This window comes from Peromyscus maniculatus, chromosome 10 (assembly GCF_049852395.1).
Source record: "Peromyscus maniculatus bairdii isolate BWxNUB_F1_BW_parent chromosome 10, HU_Pman_BW_mat_3.1, whole genome shotgun sequence".
In the NCBI taxonomy this organism is placed as follows: Eukaryota; Metazoa; Chordata; class Mammalia; order Rodentia; family Cricetidae; genus Peromyscus; species Peromyscus maniculatus.
In genome coordinates, this window is record NC_134861.1 from 68,058,389 (window position 1) to 68,083,000 (window position 24,612).

At 42.6% G+C, this 24,612-nt stretch overlaps 1 protein-coding gene across 4 annotated transcripts in view; it reads right to left on the reverse strand.

Annotated features, from left to right (window-relative positions):
- Tec (tec protein tyrosine kinase) overlaps positions 1-24,612 on the reverse strand; it is a 111,849-nt gene that overhangs the window by 64,670 nt on the left and 22,567 nt on the right. For 3 of the 4 annotated variants that reach the window (XM_006979689.4, XM_015998341.3, XM_076546424.1), the window contains exons 2-3: positions 9,019-9,097; positions 6,965-7,150 (exon numbers count right to left, since the gene is read on the reverse strand). In XM_006979689.4, the coding sequence (XP_006979751.1) occupies positions 6,965-7,102 (138 nt within the window). In that variant the 5' untranslated portion in view covers positions 7,103-7,150; positions 9,019-9,097. Of the gene's footprint in view, positions 1-6,964; positions 7,151-9,018; positions 9,098-24,612 lie in introns of those variants that run through there. The other variant, XM_042257506.2, reaches the window with a different exon arrangement.

Genomic DNA, 24,612 nt, shown 5'->3' on the forward strand with positions numbered 1-24,612 from the left:
AGGTCAGGTATGAAAAAGAAGAAGATAACAAAAGTAAAAAATGGAAGAAGAGACAGAAGAAATGAAAGAAAAATACGAACGAGAAGTCGGTGTAATACTACTTTATTTCAGAAACAGAGAGATTCAAATGCCAACAGAAAATGAGTTTTCATGTAGTGATACAGTTGATTCTGAGAGCATAAAAAAAATCATATTGCGCTAACCACTATTATCCATGAAATATAAAAGTTTTCTACTCATCTGTGGTCTTGCTTCCTAAAGTTTGGCTACTTGGAATTAAACATGGTCCCAATTACTAAATGGAAATTTTCAGAACTAAACAATTTATTTGTTTATTTATTTTTAGTTTATGTGCCTCCGTGTTTGTCTGGGTGAGGGTGTCAAATCCCTTGGAACTGGAATTACAGAAAGCTGTGAGCCACCATGTGGGTGCTGGGAATTGAACCTGGGTCCTCTGGAAGAGCAGTCAGTGCTCTTAAGCCCTGAGCCATCTCTTCAGCCCCAAGAACTAAACAATTTATAAGTTTTAAATTTAGTGCCATTTTGAGTAGTGTGATAACATTTTAGGATATCTCACTCCATCCCACCTGGGACATGAACAACCCATCCTCTAATGTATCTTTACTGTATATTTCACAGATTAGCAACCAACTCGGGTATCAGATTAATTGTAGCACTACTACAATGTTTATATTCCAGTAGTAATTTTACTATTAAAAATTATGATTCTTCTGTTTGCTATTAAATATTAGTAATCTCTTCTAAATATAAGATTTACATCAAGCTTTATCAGAGATAAATATGTATAGGAGAAAAACTAAGGGATGGTTCTAGTTATGAATTCAGGCATACCCTTTCAGTGTTTGCTGTAACCCTGGGATAATGGGGGGTGGGTAATGACCTCTAGAGCAATAACTCTTCCGTGTGATACAAATGCTTCCAGTGGGTCTGCAGTAAAATGGATTATGTTCCCATGCCATACTTCCCATCATGCAGTGAAGTGCTGCAAGATACAAACTTTCAGAAAGGGACCGGAAGGCCTGAAGCGTTCATCTTGGTGGCTCTTATCGCTGTACTGCTAAGAGCTTCTAGGTTCCCAAGCCTAGTTAAGAGAACACCCCTCATATGACCCAGGACACCCTCTAGAACATAAAAGCTCCCCAAGGTACTCAACAGTCTGTGACATCACGACTAGAACTGATTGTTTTCATTCTCCTGTTAGGGAATGCCAGTGAAAGATTGAATCAAACATCTGGTGCTCATAGATAAGCCCGCTCTACCCTATTCTGGATTAACGGTTTTCCTCTTTCACCTACAATCCATTCAACCATGTATGACACACTGAGTGTCCACTCTGTGCAAAACCTCCAGAAATACAAAGATGGGTAAGCCATGATCCCTCATGTCCACAGCTCTCAGGAAGCTGAAAAGGAGACAAAAGTCTTCCTTTTTCATTGTCCCAAACTCTAACACCACGTATCACACTAGAAATAAAAACAAGCATGAGAATTTGGACTTTGGTTAGTCTCACACCATGGACACCAATCTAACTCAGTTCTGAAACCAACTGCCCAAGCTAATACATGCTCATGAGTAAAGGGTTCAGTCCTGTTTACTTCAGTTACAGAGCTTACAGAGAGGTCTCCAGGTTACTAGGAACTTCTCTGTTTGACTTAATTCCAAACCACAACTTCCCATAACCTTCAAGCTCAAGACTTTTCTAGAATTTACCAAGCAACCCTGTTACTACTGACATGGGCAAGGGCCAGAGGGGCATTAATCCCACGAGCTCCTGTCTCCATGGAGCTTGTGTGGTATGACACCATCCTCCTGGCACAGGAGTCACTCTGGAAGACTCTGAAGCCTTCCTATCAGATGTGTGCTCATGTCAAAACAGGGATGAAAATGAAGTTAAGCATCTAAAAAGATACAATCTGCATAAAAATAATTTTAGACTCCATACACAAATTGAAAATGTTATTTTAGAGCATCCAGTTAGAGGCAGACAGGAAAAAAGGAAGAAAAAAAAAACCTGTTCAGTGTGAATCTCTTTTTTTTCAATACAAGGAAAATTCCCAACAGTTGTAACTGAAAATAGTAAAATATCCTCTAAAGTAAAATTGTATCTGTACTACAGAGAGCAGTAATGGTCTCCTTTCTCTCTCTCTTTCTTTCTTTCTTTCTTTCTTTCTTTCTTTCTTTCTTTCTTTCTTTCTTTCTTCCTTCCTTCCTTCCTTCCTTCCTTCCTTCCTTTTTCCTCCTTTCTCTCCTTTCTTTCTTTTTTCTTTCTTTCCCCTAATTTCTCCTGGAGTAGCAAGATGGTTTCAAAAATAGATTTTGAAGAAACAGCCCTGCAATTTCTTGCAAAAATGAGCAACTTCTAGTATGGCACACCTTATGCAAGGTTTTTATCTTTCTTTGCCTTGGTTCCTCATTCTGAAATGAAACCAAATAAGCCTTATGTGTATAACTTAGCACTGTGGCCAGCACATAGTTAGTGTTCCAAATGTCACACCACTTTTATAACCGTGTGCCTGAGAACACTATACTAGGAAAACCTGCTCATAAAGTTGGCCACTGGCTAGTGCCTGGCAACTTGGACATTTCTAAAGCTGGTCGTAGTGGCTCACTGTGCCTCAACCAAACATGAGTATGATTTCTGCTAAACACTTCCTTTCCTTCTAGCGCCTGTAATTTTGGTATACACTAAGACAAACACCATGGGTACTGAATCTATAGTCATCTTCCCTCACAGACATGTTAATTATCACAAGTGCAGAGAGGACCATGCACATCCTTCATTATTTGTACCGGATCCTGGTACCTGGTGACTTTGATTCTGTTTTGTGTTCTTCCACTGTGATGACTTGTAGCTGACTGTGTTCTTCGCTAGTGTCTTAATTAGGCTTACTCTTACTGTGATGACCAAAAGTCAGTAGGGGAAGAACAGGCTTATTTGGCTTACATATCCACATTGTAGTTCATCATTGAAGGAAGGCAAGATAGGAGCTCAAACAGGGCAGGAACCTGGAGGCAGGAGCTGATGCAGAGGCCATGGAGAAGTGCTGCTTGCTTGCTTACTTCTTCATGACTTTCTCAGCCTGCCTTCTTATAGAACCCAGGACTACCAACCCAGGGGCGGCACCACCCACAATGGGCTGGGCCCTCCTCCATCAATCACTAATTAAGAAATGCCCTACAGGCTTGTCTTCAGCTTTATTTTATGGAGGCATTTTCTTAAGGGGTTCCCTCCTCTCAAATGACTTTAGCTTGTGTCAAGTTGACACAAAACTATCCAGCATGGTTAGGAAGTCCTCATTGTGATTCTAGGCATGGAGGTGGAGCAGGGGACTGCTGCGGAATATTTGTGTACACTGCATAGATGTGTCTCTGCCTAAGGAAGCTTCTGATTGGTTTAATAAAGACCTGAATGGCCAATAGCTAGGCAGGAGAGGACAGGCGGGACTTCCAGGGAGAGAGAGGAAGAGGAGGAGGAATACAGAGGTGTGAATTTCACCAGCAGACTTGGAGTAAGTTGGGTGTGGTGTACTGAGGAGAAGTAACCAAGCCACATGGAAGAACACAGATTTTAAAAATATGGATTAAGTTATAAGAGCTAGTTGGAAACAAGCCTAAAGAAGCTTTCACAATTAATAATAAATCTCCATGTCGTTATCTGGGGACTAGTGATCCAAAGACAGCCTGATAAGAAAGCTTGCTACAGGGGACCTGTCACGCTGTTCAACCCCCTTTGACTTTATAAACTACCCATAGCATCCATGCTGTGCTACACAGTAGTGAAGACAGCAAACCAGCCAAAGAGAACCACTGTTCAATCTAAAGCTCCCACTTTCTTAGCTAACAACTGTTGCAAAATTGACGTACGACTTGGTTTCCTTTACTCAACATCTCAACATTTTCTCTTGAACAAACTCCTGTCTTGCCCTTCCCTGGCTCCCATGCCCATGTCCCAGGGAGCCTCCCCAGGAATGCCAAGCGGCCTATGCCATCTACCATTTAGCTCCCTAAGTAGAAAGCAACATCACTTACAAACCTCCATGGTCTGTGTTATTGTAAGACTGTATAACATAAACTGTCATGATCTTTTGTTTCCCAGGTCACTGGAACATGCGCGGACATGAACGAATTAGCTGCCAAATGAGAGAAAAGGCAAACTGGAGAAATCAGCAGCCCAATGTACAAACTGAAACACTGGTTGCTCAACGTGAGACTTCCAGGAGATAGTTTAACTGGATTTCTGATGATCTCTATAAAACATAATTCCTCAGGACACTTTGAAAAGCACAATAAGTGAAATGAGCAGGACCCGCTTCAGGAAAAACTTTCGCCACCATGTTGTAGGAGTTGGATGCAGAGACAGAAGAAAGTGCGGCCACCACAAAGGATCCAATGGCCATGAGGGGACCGCGATGGGGCCTACAGAAGCAACAGACAGCCTCTTCACTGGCTTTTCAATAGTGATTCTAAGAACAGAGACAAAAAAGCAGAAGATTCATCCACCGCAAACAGGCACCGAACACATGCCCCCCAAACAGGGAAGTAACTCACTGTGAAGTGTTTCTGGATTTTCTAGAAAACGGGCTGAGAGGTGCCACCTGGAAGTCTTCCTAGTATTGTTAGTAGTTGTTTCAAGAATTCTGATTCTTTTCTTTAAATTCCAAATAATTCAACATAAGCAATTAGTTGTTTGTTTAGGGGTGGGGATCTAGTCAACGGCTTGGTATGTGGGGCCTGTAACAGCCAGGAAAGACATGGACTCTGAGTAAGGGTTAGAAAGGGATTTCTACATATGTTGGACAGGCACCTCCTTCTGCTCTGTCTGGTTCTCACAGTGACTGAAACCACTGCACGTTCAGAGAGTGGACTGGGATCTGACATAAGAAGGGCTGTCTTTTCATTCTGCTTAAACTGTCAGGGCACTTTTAACTTTGTACAGTTAGCCTTCCATATCTACAGGTTCTGATTCCTCAGAATCAATAAACTCTGGAAAATATTTGGAGGGAAAATTGCATCTGTCTGAACATATACAGACTTTTCTCATGTTGTTATTTCCTAAGGAATATAGAAAGAGTATTTTTATAGCATCAATATTGTATCTGGTATTATAAGCAACATATAGGTAATTTAAAACACATAAGAGGATGTTCAGAGGTTATGTGCAAATGCTGCACTATTTTATGTAATAGATTTGAGCATATGGTGAGAGGAACCAGTCCCTTCACAGACATCAAGGGCCACCTGTATACTAGACATCTTCAGAGTGAGCTGACCACTGTGCTGTACTTTCTCTTTCTGTGTATGGTTTTGCCTGTATGTATATCTGTGCACCTCATACAGGCCTGGCTCCTGCAGAAGCCAGAACAGGGCACCAGACTCCCTGGAGCTAGAGTAACAGCTGGCTGTGAGCATCCACGGATGCAGAGAATCAAACACAGGTTTTCTGAAGGAACTGTCAGTGCTCTTAACCGCTGAGCCATCTCTCTGCCCTCACTGTGTTGTGTTTTAATAGCATCAATCCGTATTTCTAAGTTGACAATGTAAGTTTCTGCAGGTTTGGGGTTAGTAATGTGCTACCTTTTACATCTCTCATGGATGTATTTCTAGTCTTCTTCTGGACTAACTATATTAAAGTAAAGTTACAGCAAATCATTGCCATACAGCAAAAACTTACTAATGTTTCCCAAAAACTCAACTTGCAATTTTAAAATAATCCTTATTTCTGGTAACAATTCTTACCTGAAACCCTACTGGGCTTCTGAACTTCTTGGACAACAAAGAAAATGTAGCATACATATCATAAAATATGACATTTCTCAATAGGACAAAGGTAGCCGATGTAACTAGTCACATTAATAGTTCTGGGCACACCTACATATGTGTTCAAAGGGAATAAAGAGTGAGCATGGTCTCACCACGGCTCTAGTTTTACAAGTAAGAGTTTTGAAGCTTTGGTATGCAGCATTTGGGGGGTTTAGAGTTAAGGGAATATGGTTCGACGGTGCATGAGCCTGAAGAACAGCACAGGTCATGGCGATACGCCATAGTAGAAATAACAGAGCTGAGATTGTTCAGGAAAAAAAAAAATGCCATTCTGTATAAATGAAAGGAACCAAAACACAGAATAAGAAAACGATAACAACAAAACAAGGAAATCAACATCTGAGAAAAAAACGCCCCAAGAATAGGCACAATTGAGCCCAAATACCAGGACCACCAGACATTCACCATGATCACATTTGCTATAGTATGCTGTCAAGAGAAATCCAGTTCCCAGCCATTCTCTACAACCCCAAATTATTTCTAGCAGAGAAGGCTATGGCAATAGTAGAAAATACCATGGCAAGATTTTAAATTGGGCCAGAGATGGCCACTCATTCACATTTCTTGTAGAAAGCTAGCAGCTGTCTAACCCAAATCCCTCCCTTCCTCACTGTACCTCAACATCCCACACAGGGGCTCCCTCGACCCCTGCTTCTTCAATCTCCCTGCTTCCAGCAAAGAACACTGTGGTAGACGCTTAGCATCAAGAGCTGAAGAATTCCTCTGCAATCCACTTCAATAAATGGTTCCCCAAATAACTCATCAGCTTCAAGTAATGAAGAAATGTTCACACAAAGCAGCTTAGGCTCTGACACATAATATGGTGGGGCTTGTGGGGGAGAGCCATGTGCTCAGTATACCTAATAAATTCTAGAAAGACCTATAACAAACAGAGATGTATTTTTCTCTGACAGATTAATTAGTTCAAAAGCCTGACACCAAACGGATAGCTATATAACTTAACCTATACTGACAGACTTGTGCCAAGTTCTATCACATGCTAAATTTCACCTTTCAAACCCAAATGCCAACAAACCGTAACCTGAAGTTCATTAACTCAATGGAGAGCATCACCTCCTCAATGGTATCAGCACTGAACACTGCACAGAAGATTGTCTCCTACCTCTGCTCGACCCTCATAGTAGGTTAACACAGATTTGGTGAGCACAAAAAGTCTCTCTTTGTAGTTTAACGGTGATGTCTTCTTTTTCTGCTGGGATCTCTTAATAAGAATCTCTTCTAGGATAGTGTTAAAATTCATCTCGGTCTTCTGGTTGCTCTTTCTCCTGCCATTGAAGATCCCAGGATTCTAAAGTAAGAAAATAAACAGTGAGACTATGGTGTTAATTTTCTAATGTTGTTGCACTTTTAATTACAACACCCTCCAGCTGGGATGGTATTAAATGTCCAGACTAGGGTGTCCAAGGCAAAAAGCTTGTCCTCTCTTAGCTCAGCCTCCATCCTGCCCAGCCATTTCCTAGGAAACACTAATTAAGATTTCCCATGATGGTGATGGTGATGATGATGATGATGATGATGATGATGATGATGCATGCCTTTGTCTCTCCCACTATCACTCAGCTCTCTAACACATTCTGCTGTTTGACTTCCGAGAATAAATAACTCAGACGGCAAAGTGCATTCCACTGCCTCTATTGTTGGTTTAGGCCTCAAGATCTTGGGATTCGAAACACACGACCACACAGCATAATTGATTTGAACAATGAATGAGCCCAGTAGTGGATACAATTCACATTCTAACTCAGGAAGGATGTCATCTTGATCTGGTATCAGAGTGGTGTCACAGGGAAGCTGTTGCTACAGGGATGTCCCTTGTTATCTATATTACCTTGCTCCATATATGGCTCCTATCCAGACCTCAAGAGAAAAGAGGCCCACTCCGTCAAGAGTTAACCCTTCTCAGGACTAGGTCCTACCTGGATAAAAAGATCCTCAGTCCTGTACCTAGAGCCTTAAATCTTAAACAAGAGCTGGCAAGATGGCTCCAAACCTGATGACCTGAGTTCAATCCCCAGAACCCCCCATGGTGGAAAGAGGAGAAACAACTCCTGTAATTTGTCTCCTGACCACCATAGTATGCAGAAAGAAGAGGAAGTTTGAGAAAGAAAGGGAGGGAGGGAGGGAGGGAGGGAGGGAGGGAGGGAGGGAGGGAGGGAGGGAGGGAGGGAGAAAAAGAAGGAAGGAAGGAAGGAAGGAAGGAAGGAAGGAAGGAAGGAAGGAAGGAAGGAAGGAAGGAAAAATTCAACCAAATTTAATTCTCAACCATTTGAGAACACAAAGGTCCTCAGAAGAGGCCTGCCATTCTTCCCTGAGGCAGGCTGGATGAAGGGCAGCTCTCCTTTCCTTGCTTCCTCCATGCCCTTTCAAGAAGTGATTGCATATCAACGCACAGAAATGAAGGAGTCTCTGGAAGCACATTCAAAGGCTACTTGATACTGTGGCCAGCGACAGATATTGAACTGCTAAGGAATTCTGCCACGCTTCCTTCCAACCTGATAACTTCAGTGCTCTACAGCAACTATTCTCTCTTACTCGATGACCATCAACCACTTGGGCTTTCAAGAGGGCTTCTTCAACAGTATAACCTCTAACCATCCACCCCTTCATTTAGAAGGTATGGTGGGGAAATACAAGATTAGTGAGGTTTAAATGAAATGTACATAATACACTTACTGTGCAAATGCTATACAAATATCTATTGTGGTTATTATGGTGGTTTGAACAGAAATGGCCCCCGCAGGTTCATAGAGAGTGGCACTATTAGGAAGCATGGCCTTGGTAAAGTAGATGTGGCACTGTTGGAAAAAGTGTGTCTCAGTTCACTTCCTGCTCTCTGCCAATCTGGATGTAGAACTCTCAGATCCTTCTCCAGCACCTTGTCTGCCTGCATGCTGCCATGCTTCCCATCATGGCGATAATGGACTAAACCTCTGAAACTGTAAGCCAGCCCCAATTAAATGTTTTTCCTTTATGAGAGTTGCTGTGGTCATGGTGTCTCTTTACAGCAATAAAACCTTAACTAAGACAGTTATATTTAACTCCACTGTCACTGCCCTAGCTCAGAGCATCCTAATCTCACAGCTGAACAATAGCAGCACCTTCCCAACTGGTCTTCCATTACCAACACTCTTGCCTCGTTTGATTCTAACTACATACCCCTTCTTCCTGGTGAATCAGCCTTCAAAGTTCCATCGGGTCATTTCATTCATCAGACATCCTTAGGGTCCCCCAACACCTGCAGGATAAAGCCAACACTTAGTCTGACTCTGAAGATGTTCACAATCCAGTTCCAATCTGACATTTTCCAATTTTCACTTCAACGCTTCCCCAGCCATTCTAAACACAGATCAAAACAGCAACCCCCCCACACACACAGTGTTCATTCCCTGGTCCACAGCACTCTCCCCACTCCTCTCTCTCTGTCTATGAGAACTCCATCAACTCAGAACTCGTCCCTTTGATACAACCCTTCCTTGTGTCTCTAGTTAATGGAAATCTTCCAGTGTCTGTATCCATCATCGCTCTCATTCATCATAAAGTTAATCATATTCTTCTACGTCTACAACAATGTATAAAGCTTAACTTCTCACCCAGCTATTAACCTACGAACGTGTACATTGGAATCACCAAAATCAATTTTTAATTCAGATACCTAGGTTCTGCTTCCATTTTTCTTTAATATTTTCTAGGTCTGGAGTGGGGCCTGGACATCATAATTCTATATGCAGGAAGAACTGGGAGCCACTATCTTGAAAGAAAAGCCGGAAGCCTTGTGCCTTTTTTTTTTTTCCTTAACGACTCTTGGTACTTATAGCAGCCTCTTGATAAACAAATACAACCTGGATCACAAGACTAGCCTATATAATAATACCCTGTCTCAAAAATAGATAGAGCTGGTAGAGATAGATGACACAGAAATAGATACAGATGAGATAAATAGATGAGAGAGCTACTCTATTTTGTTTTCCTGAGAAACTCTTGGTATGCAAATTCTACTTCTTTAGAAATCTTTTTATAAGAAATGTTCAGGAAAGGAAGAAAATGGCTACTTAGGAAAAGTTACCAGGGGAGAAACCAGTTAGGCTCTAAACACAAGCATACAGTGTGTGTGGTTCTGATCCATGGAGCAACTCGACTGTTATCAAACAGTACGCAGACTTTTGCAAGGCACTAGAGGACAGCTAGAATGCGTTCTAGAAGCAAAAGGTCCCAACACCAGAAATAAGAAAAATGTCTCTTTAATGACTTCAGGGTGAGGGGGGAATCACCTTACCTGATTTATTGGGAAACAGAACTTATTGGGATACAGAATCATACCATGTAAGCTAAAAGGAATCTTACCCATCATCCCCTTCACCTCACAAATTAAAAAGCTAAGGTTCAATTAGGCATCTTGCCCAAAGTAACACAGACCAAGACCAGAAAATGAAAAAAAAAATCTCTCTTGGTTCCAAATGAAGGACTCTTCCCACCATTCCACAACACACAAATTCACTGCCTTGTAATAATTCATATGTCAATGGAAAATTCTGGCCAACAAAAGCCATTGTTCTTTGTAGGGTATAAAGGAAGCATATTTCTCCTCATGGAAATGTCCAGCTAAAGATGGAGGGCTGAATACACCCACTTCCTTCCTGGAAGTCCATCAAAAAAAAGTCATTTTTATTTGCTTGTTGTTTTTAAGAAATTAACACTCTGAGGGACTAAAAAGTTAGCTTAGCAGTTAAGAGCTTGTACTATTCTCAAAGATGACCCAGAATTGGTTCCCAGGCACCTATTTTGTGGTTCCAGGGAATCCAATGCCCTCTTCTGGTCTCCACAGTCACCTGCACTCACATGCACATACCCCCACACACACACATACATAAGCACATAATTTAAGAAATAATAACAATAAGTTTAGAAATAAATAAAAAAAACTTAAAAAGAAATTAACACTCAAAAGTAGAAAACAGAAAAAGATATTTTTAAAAATTCTAGAAAGTAGAAGACAAGTACATGCTAGGTCTCACAGAGGGAGGAACAGACAGGCACTTGGAAACAAATCATTTTATACCATAAAACCTCTATATAGTATAAAAATTGAGTCACCAAATTCAGGAGCCCTAGAAGTGGTGGTAAAGAAGAACTTGAAGCATGTGTGTGTGTGTGTGTGTGTGTGTGTGTGTGTGTGTGTGTGTGTGTGTGAATGTATGCATATATGGATACGTGCTATGGGATGTCTTTCTGTATGCTATGAATATGTGTTGCTCCCATTGGTTAATAAATAAAGCTGCATCGGCCTACGGCAGGGCAGGATGGAACCAGGAGGAAAATCAGAGAGAGAGAGAGAGAGAGAGAGAGAGAGAGAGAGAGAGAGAGAGAGAGAGAAGGTGGGGTCAGGAAGATGCTGCAAGTGGAGAAGCAAGATGTAAGAGAACAGGTAATGTCATGAAGCCACATGGCAAAACATAGATTAATAGGAATGGGCTGAGTTAAGAGCTAGTTGGTAATGAGCCTGAGCCACAGACCAAACAGTTTGTAATTAATATAAGCCTCTATGTGTTTATTTGGGACTGAAAGGCTGTGGGACCGGGTGGGACAGAAACTTCTGGCTATAGATATGGGTACATATAGAGGCCAGAGATTAACACCTGTTATCTTTCTCAGTCGAAATAGTGTCTCTCCTTGGACCTGGAACTCGCTGACGCACTAACTTGGCTAGCCAACAAGCTTCGGAGATCTGCCTGTCTCTGTCTCCCCAACACTGGATTACAGGCGTGCACTGCTGTACTTTTTATGTGGACTTTGGTAAATGGAGCTCAGGCCATGATACTTTCATGGCAAGGACTTTACCAAGTGAGCCATTTTCCAAACTCTCTAAAGGAAGGAACTAGTTTTTCAGGGGAAGCGGGTGAGACAGGGTCTCACTGTGCACCTCTGGTTGGCCTGAAACTCTCTATGTAAGTCATGCGGACCTCACACTCACAAGGCATGCGCCACCATGCCCAACCCCAGGGGAACTTTTTACCGGTCTGGTAAGACATAGAATATATTCCCTCTTCTGTGTAGGTCTAGAAGGCAGCCATTCTCAATTCTCGGAAAAACTAAAGTTTGGGAGATTTTTTTGAGTTCGTTTTTGTTCTTGTTCTTGTTTTCATGAAACTTAAGATAGAAGATCTATCCCAAGAGGAATGAAGAGCTGAGACAGGGGTATCATACTGCAGTGGGAACTAATGTCAAAGGGTCTACGCACATACATGAGAATTTGGACCACTCCGCTCTTTCATGCCATGTGGTCCAGAACATTGGATACAAATCAGACCCAACCAGCACTACTGAAACCAGGGACAGGCGTGTTCCTCCCAAAAACACCACAAACACATCACCTTATAGTTAGGCCCAATGCCAACAAGGCCCAACCCCAAACACAAAATTAAAGAAGGTTTAGGATCACCAAAGAAGTCCAGAAACTTACTATCAAACATGTATGCCACAAGGTTGGGACACAGCCAAAATAAGCAATAAAGTACCCGGGGGAGGGTGGTCGGCACTGGAAATCAAGAAGGTAGAAATGAAAAACTCGGGAGACTTAAAACATAAGCTGAGAAAATCTCCCAGGAAATAAAACAGAAAGCCAAATAGACAATGAATTGGGAAGAAAATACAATAGCGTTAGAGGGCTCACTCGGAGACCCAGAGTGTGAAACTCAGGACTTCTAGAACAAACAATGGGAAGAGAAAAAAAAATTAGAGAAGTTTTGCCAAAATAAAGATTATATCCAGATAAAATATAACCAAGTCAAGCCACATCTTATAAAATACCAAAATTAGGGGAATAAACAGAAGATTCAAAAAGCTTAAAAGCAGGTAATAATAAAAAGATCAAAATTCAGAACGGCGATCACCACAAGCAATACCGACAGCTCAGAAACAGAGGGTTTAGAAGAAACTAAAAATGAGAAAATGGAGGAAGCACCATCAGAAGACAATAGATTCCTAACTCAAATTCTACACTCCGCAGAATATCAATACCGGTAGAGGATCATAAATGATGAAACATTCATAGGATCATAAACCCAGCATTCATATATGCAAGGTTCTGAACTGCTTGCCTCCTCTTCACTCTTCTGGAAAACTACCTGATGAGGTAGGTGTTCTACCCAAATAAGGCAATAAACACACAGAGAGTTCTGGAAGCAAGGATTCTAACACAAGAAAAAGGCAAGAAGACCTCCCAGTCTCCCATCACAGTGAAGAGAAATTCCAAGATGGATGACAGCGAGCAGCAAGTGAAGAGATCCTGTCCAAAGGGCCAAATCAGAAGGTTCCTGGGAAGAATTCTTCTAGAAGATGAAACTGAATGCATGGGGAAGTTCATAAGAAGTTAGCTACACATATCAATGTAAGAAATAAAGCTAATTCATTCCAGGGAAACTTTCAAAAACCATACAGAAAAGGCATTCAAAAACAACCAGAGTACATCCTGAGCCGGGCTGTACAAATAATATCCATAGCATTACAATAATGTAAATAATAAGCAATAATCTTGTTACTGTTATAGATGTTTTGGGAGGGCAGGAAGTGTGTTTCCGTGTGGGTGAGGGAGGAGGTTGTGCAAGCGAGCCGCACTTTCTTCGGTAGTGACAGAGACGGAAGAGGAAGTAGAGTAGAGCGTAAACTTGAAATATCGAGTAACTCGAGATGCTATCAAGAGATAAAATTATACAGATTGATTTGGCTTTTCTGTGAAACTGTCGAGTGCGGCAAACTCTGTTCTGTAAAACAGGATGAGAGCTCCCTCGGGAAACGGCAGAACGATGGGCTTAGGACAGAGGGGCACAGAAGCCGACCAGATTTAAAACTATGACTACTGAACTCTCACTCATTCTAGGTAATTTTTTAAATAAGATTTAAAGCAAAGAAGGCACTTTCTCAGCTAGACTAGAATCTTCCTCTTCAAGGAAAACTAGCCTGCTTAAAGACCTGCATGCTTGCTTAAAGTCTTTGGGCTGATTACGTGGCACCATAGTATAAGTGACTCCATTTTGATTTTCTTAGTCTGGTCTGTTGGAGCCTAGAACAGAGAAGCCCAACTCCAAACAATGGCTTCCCATGGTTTTTGTTTTAAAAGATGTACCGTTCCTAAAAGGTTTGACAAAATGAACATTATCCTCTCTGAGAGTCAGAAAACTTGAGAAGAGAGCGAGTAACAGATGTGTGTTTCTCTTCTCCAGAGGCACATCATCTCGCTGCCGATGAATCAGTAAAAAAAGTCTACAAAACACCAAACTACAAACTGCGATATTCGTATCTGATAAATGCTGTGGGATCTAGACCAGGGAATGAAGACAGACCTCCCTAGAAACAGTCATCCATGTCCTGAAAGGTCACCAATGACCTTTTGATGATACCTGTGAAATCCAGAAGGGTGAGCAGACCCTGGAAGAATGGTCCTTTACACAGAAAATATATTATAATTATAAACATCATGATTAACTTTTAGCTGTTGGTGATGTAAGTTCCCCCTATGGTGCCTAGACTAGTCTTGAATTCCCAGACCTCAAGAGAGCCTTCCTGTGTGACTGGCACTAAGGGCACATAGCACTAGGCCAGGCAGGTTTTTATCTTTTTGTTTTCTTCACTATTTTGCTCTATGTTGACACTGTCCAAACTACCAAGCGCCTCAGATGCATTTCATCATCCCATTCGCTGACGCTTTCTGAAGCACATACCCACACACCAGTCACGTGAGGAGAACAGGAGCCAGTATTTCAGCCCAGCAGCCCAGCTACAGCACCTGCCCTGCTCACTGCATTCTGCAGGGAGGGAAGGCAGAAGCGGGGGGGGGGGGGGGGGGGGGGGGGGGGCGCTGGCGGGGGCAGTGGGGCAGCGGTGGAGAGGCTACTGAGCTCTGAGCGGCTTTACTCAGGAAGATGGTTGAAAGCAACTGAATTCATCTTCCGCTGGCCACAGAGATGTCCTGTGAGAAGGAACCTTTCGATCCCCAAGACTCAAGGGAGCTGTCTCCTCTGAACAGGGACTTAGTGCCCTGATTTTCTGGCAAAGGGCTGCGCTGTGCCTTGCTCACCCTTGTGGATTTCACAGGAGCCAGGACGCCGATGACTACTTCTAGGGAAAATCTGTCTTCAGCTTCCTTCCCTGTGTTGGTCCAGATTCCACAGCCTTTGATGGAAATATCATAGGTTGTGGTGGGAGGCAGGGGGTAAGATATCCTCAAATGCTCCAGATTCATCTCCCAAACATTATATAACTCAGGGTTCCAAATACATGTTTTAGTTTCACTAGGGGACAGGGTCTCATTATGTGGCCCAGGCTGGCCTGGAATTCATGGTTTTCCTGCCTCTGCCACATAAATGCCGGGTTTGCAGGCACGTGCCACCATGCCTGGCTACAAATAGCTTCTTTGCATAAAACTAAACTGCCAAATGAAGTCCCCTTTGTCTTTGTCTTCCTGCAGCTAAAGATAACCTCACTCTCTACCTTGGCTGCTATTAAAAGCTTAAAACAGACCTTACCAGACTTTGAACACTAATATTCTGAAGCAGACAACGGAAAAATAGTGTCACCATCTCACCAGTGACACACTTAAACCACCAAAGTTCTGTCTCTGTTCAGTGTTGCAGAGAGTCTGAGGGCAAGACTAATAATTCTTCAGTTTCATGGTCCGGCCATCGCAGCCAACAGATCTTAGAACCTCATTCATCATCAAAGACTCTGCCTGAGAAGAATAAGTTTTAAAAAACAAGTGGCCACCGGGGCAGCCCGTCTATTCAATACGACCTTTCACAACTCTCATCATCAAAGGAGCGGAAACGCTAACCCAGAAGGAAGGCAAAGGACAGAAGAAATACCTCTATCGTCTCTTAGAGATTGCATGTCAATTAGTGCTGCTCTCTCCCTTGGTCCAACACGCTGCTGTTTGCAGTGGACAATGATTAATGCAGACTCATCTCTATTCAAAGTGCTGAGAGCAAGTGACTGTTGAGTCTCAGCCTCAAATAGGGCATCTATAGCATCCCCTCCAAGATTCAGGAAAACCGAGGAAGAGGGAGCAGAAAAAAAAAAAATGTAAGAGCCAGAGGAGGGGTAGGAGTGCTGTAAAACTCTGTTTCCTGGACACAGCCTGGCTATGAATGTGCAGCCGCAGTGGATACCTGCACAAGACTTGCAGAAGCTCTGTAAGCACCGACTGGGTCCACCCATCAACATTCCAGCATGGATGGGGAAGGGATGGATGGATCATTAGGCCCCATCCCTCCCTGAGGACCTATGGGCAGTTCATAATTCCTGGAGAAGGAAGCGTAATAATCCTCAGTGGTGTACCCGGTGGTAAATTGCCCTTGCTCCGGTAAATAATCCCTGATCTTTGCTCATACAAGCAACCCTAATTAAATCCAGTAGGACATACACACACTCCAGAGAGAGAAAAAAAGGAAAGAAAAATAATAGAGAGCTTGCTAGAAAAATGAATGGGATTGGTGAGGTGGAGATGAGGATAAGAAAGGATAGGAGGAGGAAAATGTATGTACGTGTGAAATTATCAAAGAATTCTTTAAGTCATCAAAAGTGAACGTACATGTCATAGTTTCTTCATTATAGTGGCTTCCCTTTTTTCCTTCCCAATAGGAAAGCCTTTGCAAAAGCTAAGGAAGAATTCTAATGATTTTTGGAGGAAAAACAAGCAGCCAAGCAAACTTGCTCTCTTTAAAATGGTGCTGACACGTCCACATGCAAAATGAAGGAAGTTTCTTATCACTCATCGATGCAGAAAAATTGTGGAAAGTGAAAATTTACTCTTCGTTGGGAATTAACAGCAATGATCTAAATGGGGTTAATAAAATAAAAATATTTACTTTATTTTTCAGAATATGCCTGAATCATACTGATTTCATTTCGTTTTGTTTTACTATATTACTGGGAAATTTAGGTGGGCTCATTTTCTTTTTTTCTTTTTTCTTTCTTTTTTCTTTTTTCTTTTTTTTTCTTTTTCTGGTTTTTCAAGACAGGGTTTCTTGTGTAGCTTTTGTGCCTTTCCTGGAACTCACTTTGTAGCCCACGGTGGCCTCGAACTCACAGAGATCCGCCTGCCTCTGCCTCCCGAGTGCTGGGATTAAAGGCATAGGTTCATTTTTCAATGACGATATTCAAGCACAAATTGTCAGCATGTCAATTCCAATATTATATTGTACTGATGATATCGAAGTTTATTGGTATATCATTCAGCTTTTCATTGCTATAATCAAGTAGTACCTAAAGAGGCTAACTTTATGAACAAGAAAGGTCCACTTAGGCCACAGCTTTGGAGGTTCAGGATGGTTCAGGATGGCTACATGGGTTTGATTTTGCTAAGGACCCTCTCAGCTGAATCACATCATGGAGCATACAAGAGTAGGACATGTGATGCAAGAAACTGCATTGCCACGTGAAAAACCAAAGAGCCGGGGGTGGGCAGGCTGAAAGAGCCCTCAGGAGAACACTAAATTACCTCAATCCCAATGACCCAACGATTTCCCTCTAAACCGTACCTCCCCAAGGTCTGATCTCCCAATATTAGCACCCTGAAGACCATCCCCAAACACACAGCCCCAAATATTCTCCAGGTTGAGGTCACCCAAGAGTAAACCATTACCCCCTTTCAGAAAATAATGAACCACTTCAGTGAGGAAATATATTAGCAGAATGTTGACATGTTAGATACGCCAACACATGAATAAGGTAGGTGTCAATATTCAGATCTTGATGGCCACATCCTGGCATATAAATTCCTTCTAAAGTTTATCTAGTTTCGATCAGAACCATACATAAAAAAGACATGTGCTGTGGCACATGCCTTTAATCCCAGTGCAGGGGAGGCAGAGGCAGATGGATCTCTGTGAGTTCAAGGCCAGCTTGGTCTACAAGAAAGTTCCAGGAAAGTCATGGATGTTACACAGAGAAATCCTGTCTCAAAAACCAAAAAAGAAGGAAGGAAAGAATGAAGGTAGGAAGGGAGGGAAGGCGGAAGGAAGGGAGGGGGAGGGAGGGAACAAAGGGGGCCATGTTTTTACTAGTTCATTTTCAAATGTCTTGTAGCAGTTTTTAATATTGGATACTTAAACTCTGGGATGAGTTTTCATGGTTTTTTTTTTTCCAGTATTTTATTACTATAAGAATGAAGTTAAACAGAAAAGCAAAGGCTTTAGCTAAAGAATAGTGACTCTTTTACTGACATGTATTCTTCACTTTCTAAACTAGAGGCAGCCCAGGCATATGGCTGAAATGAAAAGAAAATGACTAGAAGAGTTTTTCCGCTTGGACTTAATTCTGGGATCCAGATGCATTCCCGTGGAGGGAAGAAAGCATGCAGCACATCTGGGACAAATCCCGAGAGAGAAACAAGCCCAGAACACTCTGGACATTACAGAACTAAGGAGGAGCCACAGAGCCTCCAGGGTGGTGTCAAGGCCTGAACGGTTATCACAGGGCTTCCCACTTCCCGTCACCCCAATACTTTTACTACCATGCCCAAACCAAAGTTCTGTCACTCATAAACATCTGCTACTGCACCAGAGTCCCCAAGCTGGGCATTTTCCCCGCTTGTATTATCACCTGACCTAAATCTCTGGACCGCGCTCTGCCACTATAGTCTGGAATGCCATGATTTGAGAATTCACCACATACTCCATAAAATAAACCGATGCCCATTTTTTTTTTCTAGCACACTATGAAATTCTTATAAGCAAACTGCTTCCTCCTGCAATAGATGGGAACTAACAGAGACTCGACACTGGACAGTGTGCAGAGACTGAGAGACCCTGGGACACTCAGACCTAAGTGGGGTGTCTTTATTAAACCCCTCCTCTCGGGGCTCAGGGAGCTCTGCCACGGAGGAGGCAGGGCAATTGTTAACAGCCAGAGGCAGTCAAGGAAACCGTGTCTTCCCAACACAACAAGACTAACATGAATTCAAGAGTGTGGTGCCATGCACAGGGCCTGCCCAGGTTCAAGCCAGATGGGGCCCCAGAACTGAGAGGAGGATGTGGACAGGAACTCCCATCCCTAAGCCAGAAGCTCTCCAGCTGACATTCACTTGCAAAGGAAAATTTCATTTCCTCTAATGGATTCTCACTGTGGTATATACAAGCTACACTATGCCCAGCAGTAGATGACCAACACACAAATGAGCGTGATGGTATTTTTGTAGACTTTTTTGTCTCATATCACTTGCTCTGTTTGGATGTTTGAGTTGTTTTTTGTTTTTGTTTTTGTTTTTTTGATGGGGGGCGGCTACTGATCTTTTGCTTATATATTATGGTTTCCAATTTTTGTGTTTTTATGGTGTGTGTGTGTGTGTGTGTGTGTGTGTGTGTGGTTTCTTATGTTTTTTCTTTAGTTTTTGTTTGTTTTGCTTTGCTTTTAAGTCTGGCTTGTTTGGTTCTTTGCTTGCCTGTTTCTAAAGAGAAAGAGAGAGAAAGACAGTATGGAGTTGGGTGAGTGGGGAGGTAGGGAGGATCTGGGAGAAATTGGGGGAGGGAAACAGATCGGAATATATCGTGTGGAAAAAAAATGCAACAAAGAGGACACATGCATACATGTCATGTATGTCTAAGTTTTTGTTCTGTCTCACATCAATGTCTCAAAAACATATTTTCAAGTCTGACTACTTGTTCTTATATAAATCAAGCAAAAGAATATACATTTAGCATGACCTGGCAGTCAGAACCTTGCCTGGAATAAAGTAAGCATTTAGAAAGTAATTACTGTATGGCCTTCGCTGCATTATTTCAGAAGCAAAACATCAGAGGTAACAAAAGTGTCCGCTTTAGAGTCTTCCCTACTTTCTGTGTCCCTTGCTGTCACTGGACAGACCTAAAGGAAAACTCCTCTTTTATGCAGCTCAATGTCCCAAGGCCCTCACCATAAGCTGGTGATCTTTGTGTCACAAACCCCCAGCTGCATTTTCAGTCAGCATCCAGGAATCCTAACTGACAGCCAGCGGACTGCCTCTTCTCTGAGATGCTCCTGGGACCCAGGTCTGCGCTGTGCAGACCCTCTCCTGACGGGACTGGGGACTCAGAGCTTCTTCACCAGAGAGTGACAGACATCTCTCGTGAGTGGCATGATTCTCTGACCAATCTCTTGCACTTTGGCCCTTTCAATGGGAGCATCCTGTGCCCAGTACTGTCTGGAAGGCCTTTTAAAATATAGGTGGTGGCTCATGGTGAGAGAAGCCCCCTCTGTCCTGGACAAACAAGAAAAGTGAAAGCAAACCTCACAAAATCTGGGGGTTCTGTGACATTCTTGGGAAGATTCACGGGCTGAAGCTAATGAGCTCCAGCATTGCCTTTAACCCTATAATTCAATTCTTCTAGCTCAATATGCTAGAAACCCACCGGCTCCAAGAGACCTACTGATTTAAACAGGAAGGAGGTCAGCATGTGCCTCTTCATATATTAAAAGACCAAAAAGTGTTTTATTTTTATTTTTCAAGTTAGGGTCTCCCTGTTGCTCAGGCTGATCATGAACTCATAGGTTCTAACAATCCTCCTGCCTCAGGCTCTGAAGTAGCTGGGACTATGGATATGTACCACCATGACTGTGTTTCTAAAAGAACCAGCTGTTAATGTGTCTCCTGATGAAGCAATGGTTCTCTGAACACTATCTCGAAGATGTTTTTCCTGGTATCACCCTCTATTACCTCATTCTATCAGTTATTCACAGCAAACTTATCTGAGGAGCAAGAACTGGTGGAAATAACCGGAACAGCTGAGCTGGTGGACGTGACGCAGACCTTAGCTTCACGTAAGTTACCTAACTCCCTTAGGTGCTTGCTACCCTGCCTCTGGTGAGAAAAATGAGGATGGTGCTATCAACCTCAAAGGACTATCGTAGGAACAAACAAGGCAACGCACGTCTTAGACATAAGCAAATGGTTGGGGGAACCGTTGCTCAGCTGGCTCTTGCCATATCTGTATTCTGAACTGGTTCACGTTTATACACCCAACAACTACCAACTCAGCCGAGGGCTAGATATATTCTCAGGCTCTGGAAGACAAAACCTTAGACAGAGCCATTAGATGAAGCCACTCGCCGACTAGTAAAAGGAGCAGAAATGGCAAAAAACTAGTGATTTATTTACCATGTGCTAGAGCACAGACGGCTTCTGCTGAGACAGAAGATCAGTGGTAAAGGGGATGTCAGGGAGCTGGGAGTGGGAGCGTGTAGTTGTGTTCCTAGCACTGCAGAGGTAGGGGCAGAAGGATTGACAAGAGTTCAAGACTACCCTGGGCTACACTGTGAGTTTCAGGCCAGACTGGGTTTCTGACAAGTCTCTCTCAAAAACAACAACAACAGCAACAAAAGAAAAAAAGAAAAGAAGGAAGGGAGGGAGGGAGGGAGGGAGGGAGGGAGGGAGGGAGGGAGGGAGCGAGGGAGCGAGGGAGCGAGGGAGCGAGGGAGGAAGGAAGGAAGGGGAAGAGAAGAGAAGAGAAAAGAAAAAAGAAAGGGAAAGAAAAAAAGAAAAGAAAAGAGAAGAGAAGAGAAGAGAAGAGAAAAGAAAAGAAGAGAAAAGAAAGGAAGAGAAAAGAAAAGAAAAAAAGAAAAGAAAAGAAAAGAAAAAAGAAAAGGTGGTACCTGGGCTAGGCTTAAACAAACAAAGAAACAAAAAAACCCAGTAAGCTGTTACCCGTGGAATACAGTGAACAGGGCACTGTCAGGCCAAAGCCTCAGCACTGAGACATGCACAGGGGTTTGAAGGAACAAGCAGTAAAACCAGCTTGCACTAATTTAATTGCATCTCATTTGAATACTCCTTCATCTCCTCCACTCTTCCTCAAGTACAAATAGTCCTAAGGGAGAGAAAACTAGTTCCACTCTTTAAAACAAAATCCAAGTCAGTCCTTTATAAACACTTGGCTGCAATGGCACTCTCCATCAAGCACCATAACAGACACAAAAGTGTACATGGGAAGGCCTCCTCTTCGCTGGGCTTCTATCCCTGTGGGCTTTGATGTGGTGCCTTAAAAGGGCTCCCCTGATGCCTAGCTTCTGTGAGGCATGGTACCCGGACATTGGACGGTGAGACCCAGCCATGCCCAGACCAGAAATCACCAGATCCAGCTTCTCTACTGAGACATTAAAGCCCAAACAAGCTGACCACATCACCTCCCTCCCTTTGCTCATCAATGCTCTCAAGCATCATACTGCACTCATTTTGGCATGCATGTATCAGTTATACATTAGGACATTTTCATGAGTATCTAACCTGCTTTTCTCACATTCAGTCCCATTCCTATCCCTCTCCCACTGTTACACTTTCTCTTCCCACACAACCCTCCTACATATATATGTAGGCTATTATATCATTATATAGTATAATGTACATTATATATATTAACCTAGATTGCATGTGAAGAAAAGGAGATATTGTACTATCTGTCATAATTTTGCAGAATCAAAGGTTAATGTTATGATTATTTTACCAAAATAATCATTAAGAAAAAGTAAACACAGATACACATGTAACCATAAAGCGAAACCATATTCAGCGTTCAATTTTCTTAACAAGGCTAATAAATGTAGAACCCCTTAGAACAGCTACCCAGCATGTGTGTGTCATGGAAGTACTTGCTGTTAGTATCCCTGTTGTCTTTATTTCTGTAGCATTTTTCTAAGTCCCTGAGCTATGTGGGGGACACTGTACCATGAACAGATACAAGCAAAGAGAACAACCAACATTATGCTATTAATACCACAGGTAAGTTTTTTCTGTAATGTGAAACTGAGGGTACAGAAAAAACTTACCTGTGGCCAACTGATTTCTGACTAGTGTCAATGGAAGAATAATCTTTCTAGTAAATCGTACAGAAACAGTTGGGTGTACATGAAATTGAGTCTCTACTCCACACAAGAAATGAAAGCAATAAAATTGCAAAACTCTTAAAAAATTAATTGGGTTTAATCAATTTAAAAGCTTTTGTATTTTTTTTATCAAAAAAGTTAAAACAGGACGCTGGAGAAATAGCTCTAAAGTTCAGAGCACTGGCTGAGGACCCAGAGGTTCCAGGTTCAATTCCCAGCCCCCACATGGTGGCTCAGAGCCATCCATAACTCCAGTGTCAGGGGATCTGACAGCCTCTTTTGACCTTCTCAGGCACCTGGCATGGTGTACATATACATCTATGCAAACAAAACACTCATACATATAAAATAGAATGAATCTTAGTTTTTTTTAATTAAAAACAGAAGAAAGTATTTGTAAATTAAATATCTGATAAGAGAGTAAAGTACACAGATACTTTATAAAAGTATAAAGAGTATAAAAGATATAAAACAAAAAAACAAAAAAAAATCACTTACATTGACAATCAAAAGAAAAACTTCACAGGGCCTGGTGGCACAGGCCTGTAATCCCAGATATGTGGAGGATGAGACAGGGGAATTAAAATTCAAGGCCAGCCTACAGAACTCAATGAGAGAGTCTGTCTGTCTGTCTGTCTGTCTGTCTCTCTCTCTCTCTCTCTCTCTCTCTCTCACACACACACACACACACACACACACACACACTGCTGAGAAACACTGACTCTTCTTGATTGCTCAGCCCTAAGTGAGACATCCATATCAACCCCCACCCCACCGCACCCCCATGCCAAGGCTAGGGAGCAAAAGAGTATATGGGCTAAGTTGAGGAGGAGTCTTGTGAAGTGCAGTCTTCAGGACACCGCACAGCCATTGTGCTCCTACGTCACCAAAGCTACGGTCATCTGCACAAGATCCAGCCAACAACATCAGTCATTATTCCAACAGGAAGCACTAATTGGACTCCATGGGAGGGGGTTGAGGAGGAGGAGGAAGAGGAGGAAGTCGTCACAAAAAAAAATAAATAAAAGACACTCGAAATGAATAATTAAATATTCATAGCACATGGGTAGAGTGCAGCCTAGCATGTGCAAGGCCTAGGCTTCAAGGCTTAGCACGAGAGAGAGAGAGAGAGAGAGAGAGAGAGAGAGAGAGAGAGAGAGAGAGAGAGAGAGAGAGAGAAGGGAGGGAGGGAGGGAGGGAGGGAGGGAGGGAGGGAGGGAGGGAGGGAGGGAAGGAAGGAAGGAAGGAAGGAAGGAAGGAAGGAAGGAAGGAAGGAAGGAAGGAAGGGGAGAGAGAGAAGGAAGGAGAGGAAGGGAAAGGGAAAGAAAAGAAGACAAGCAGTTCAAGTTGTAAATAATAGAGTCAAGTACAGTAGCATACACCAAATATCCTAGCACAGAGCAGGCAAAGGAAGACAGGAGGATGGTGGAACCCAAGAGTTCAAGGCTATCCTGGGCAAAGCAATGAGACCCTGTCTCAAAGCAAACAACCACACTACCAGGGCCTCCAGTCTTGAGCAGACATTTCTCCAAAGAATACACACAGCTGACCAATGAGCCATGAAATGGTGTTCAGCATCATTTGTCAGTGTGGAAATGCAAATCAGAGCCACAAGATCCCACTTCACACATATCACGGTGGCTAAAAACAGAAAGAAAATAGAAAGGGAGAATTTACACAAACATGGAGAAGTCAGAACCCCCCACAGTGCTGCTGGAAATGTAAAAGAGCCCAGACACTGTGAAAGACTGTGTGGCAGTTCCTCAAACCTGAAGCACAGAGTCACCATATGACTCAGATATGCACTTAAGAGAATAGAAAACATATTCATACAAAAACTGCACGTGGATGCTCAGAGTAGTGCCTGCCGGTAACAGCCCAAAAGTGGGACCATCCTAAAGGGCTATC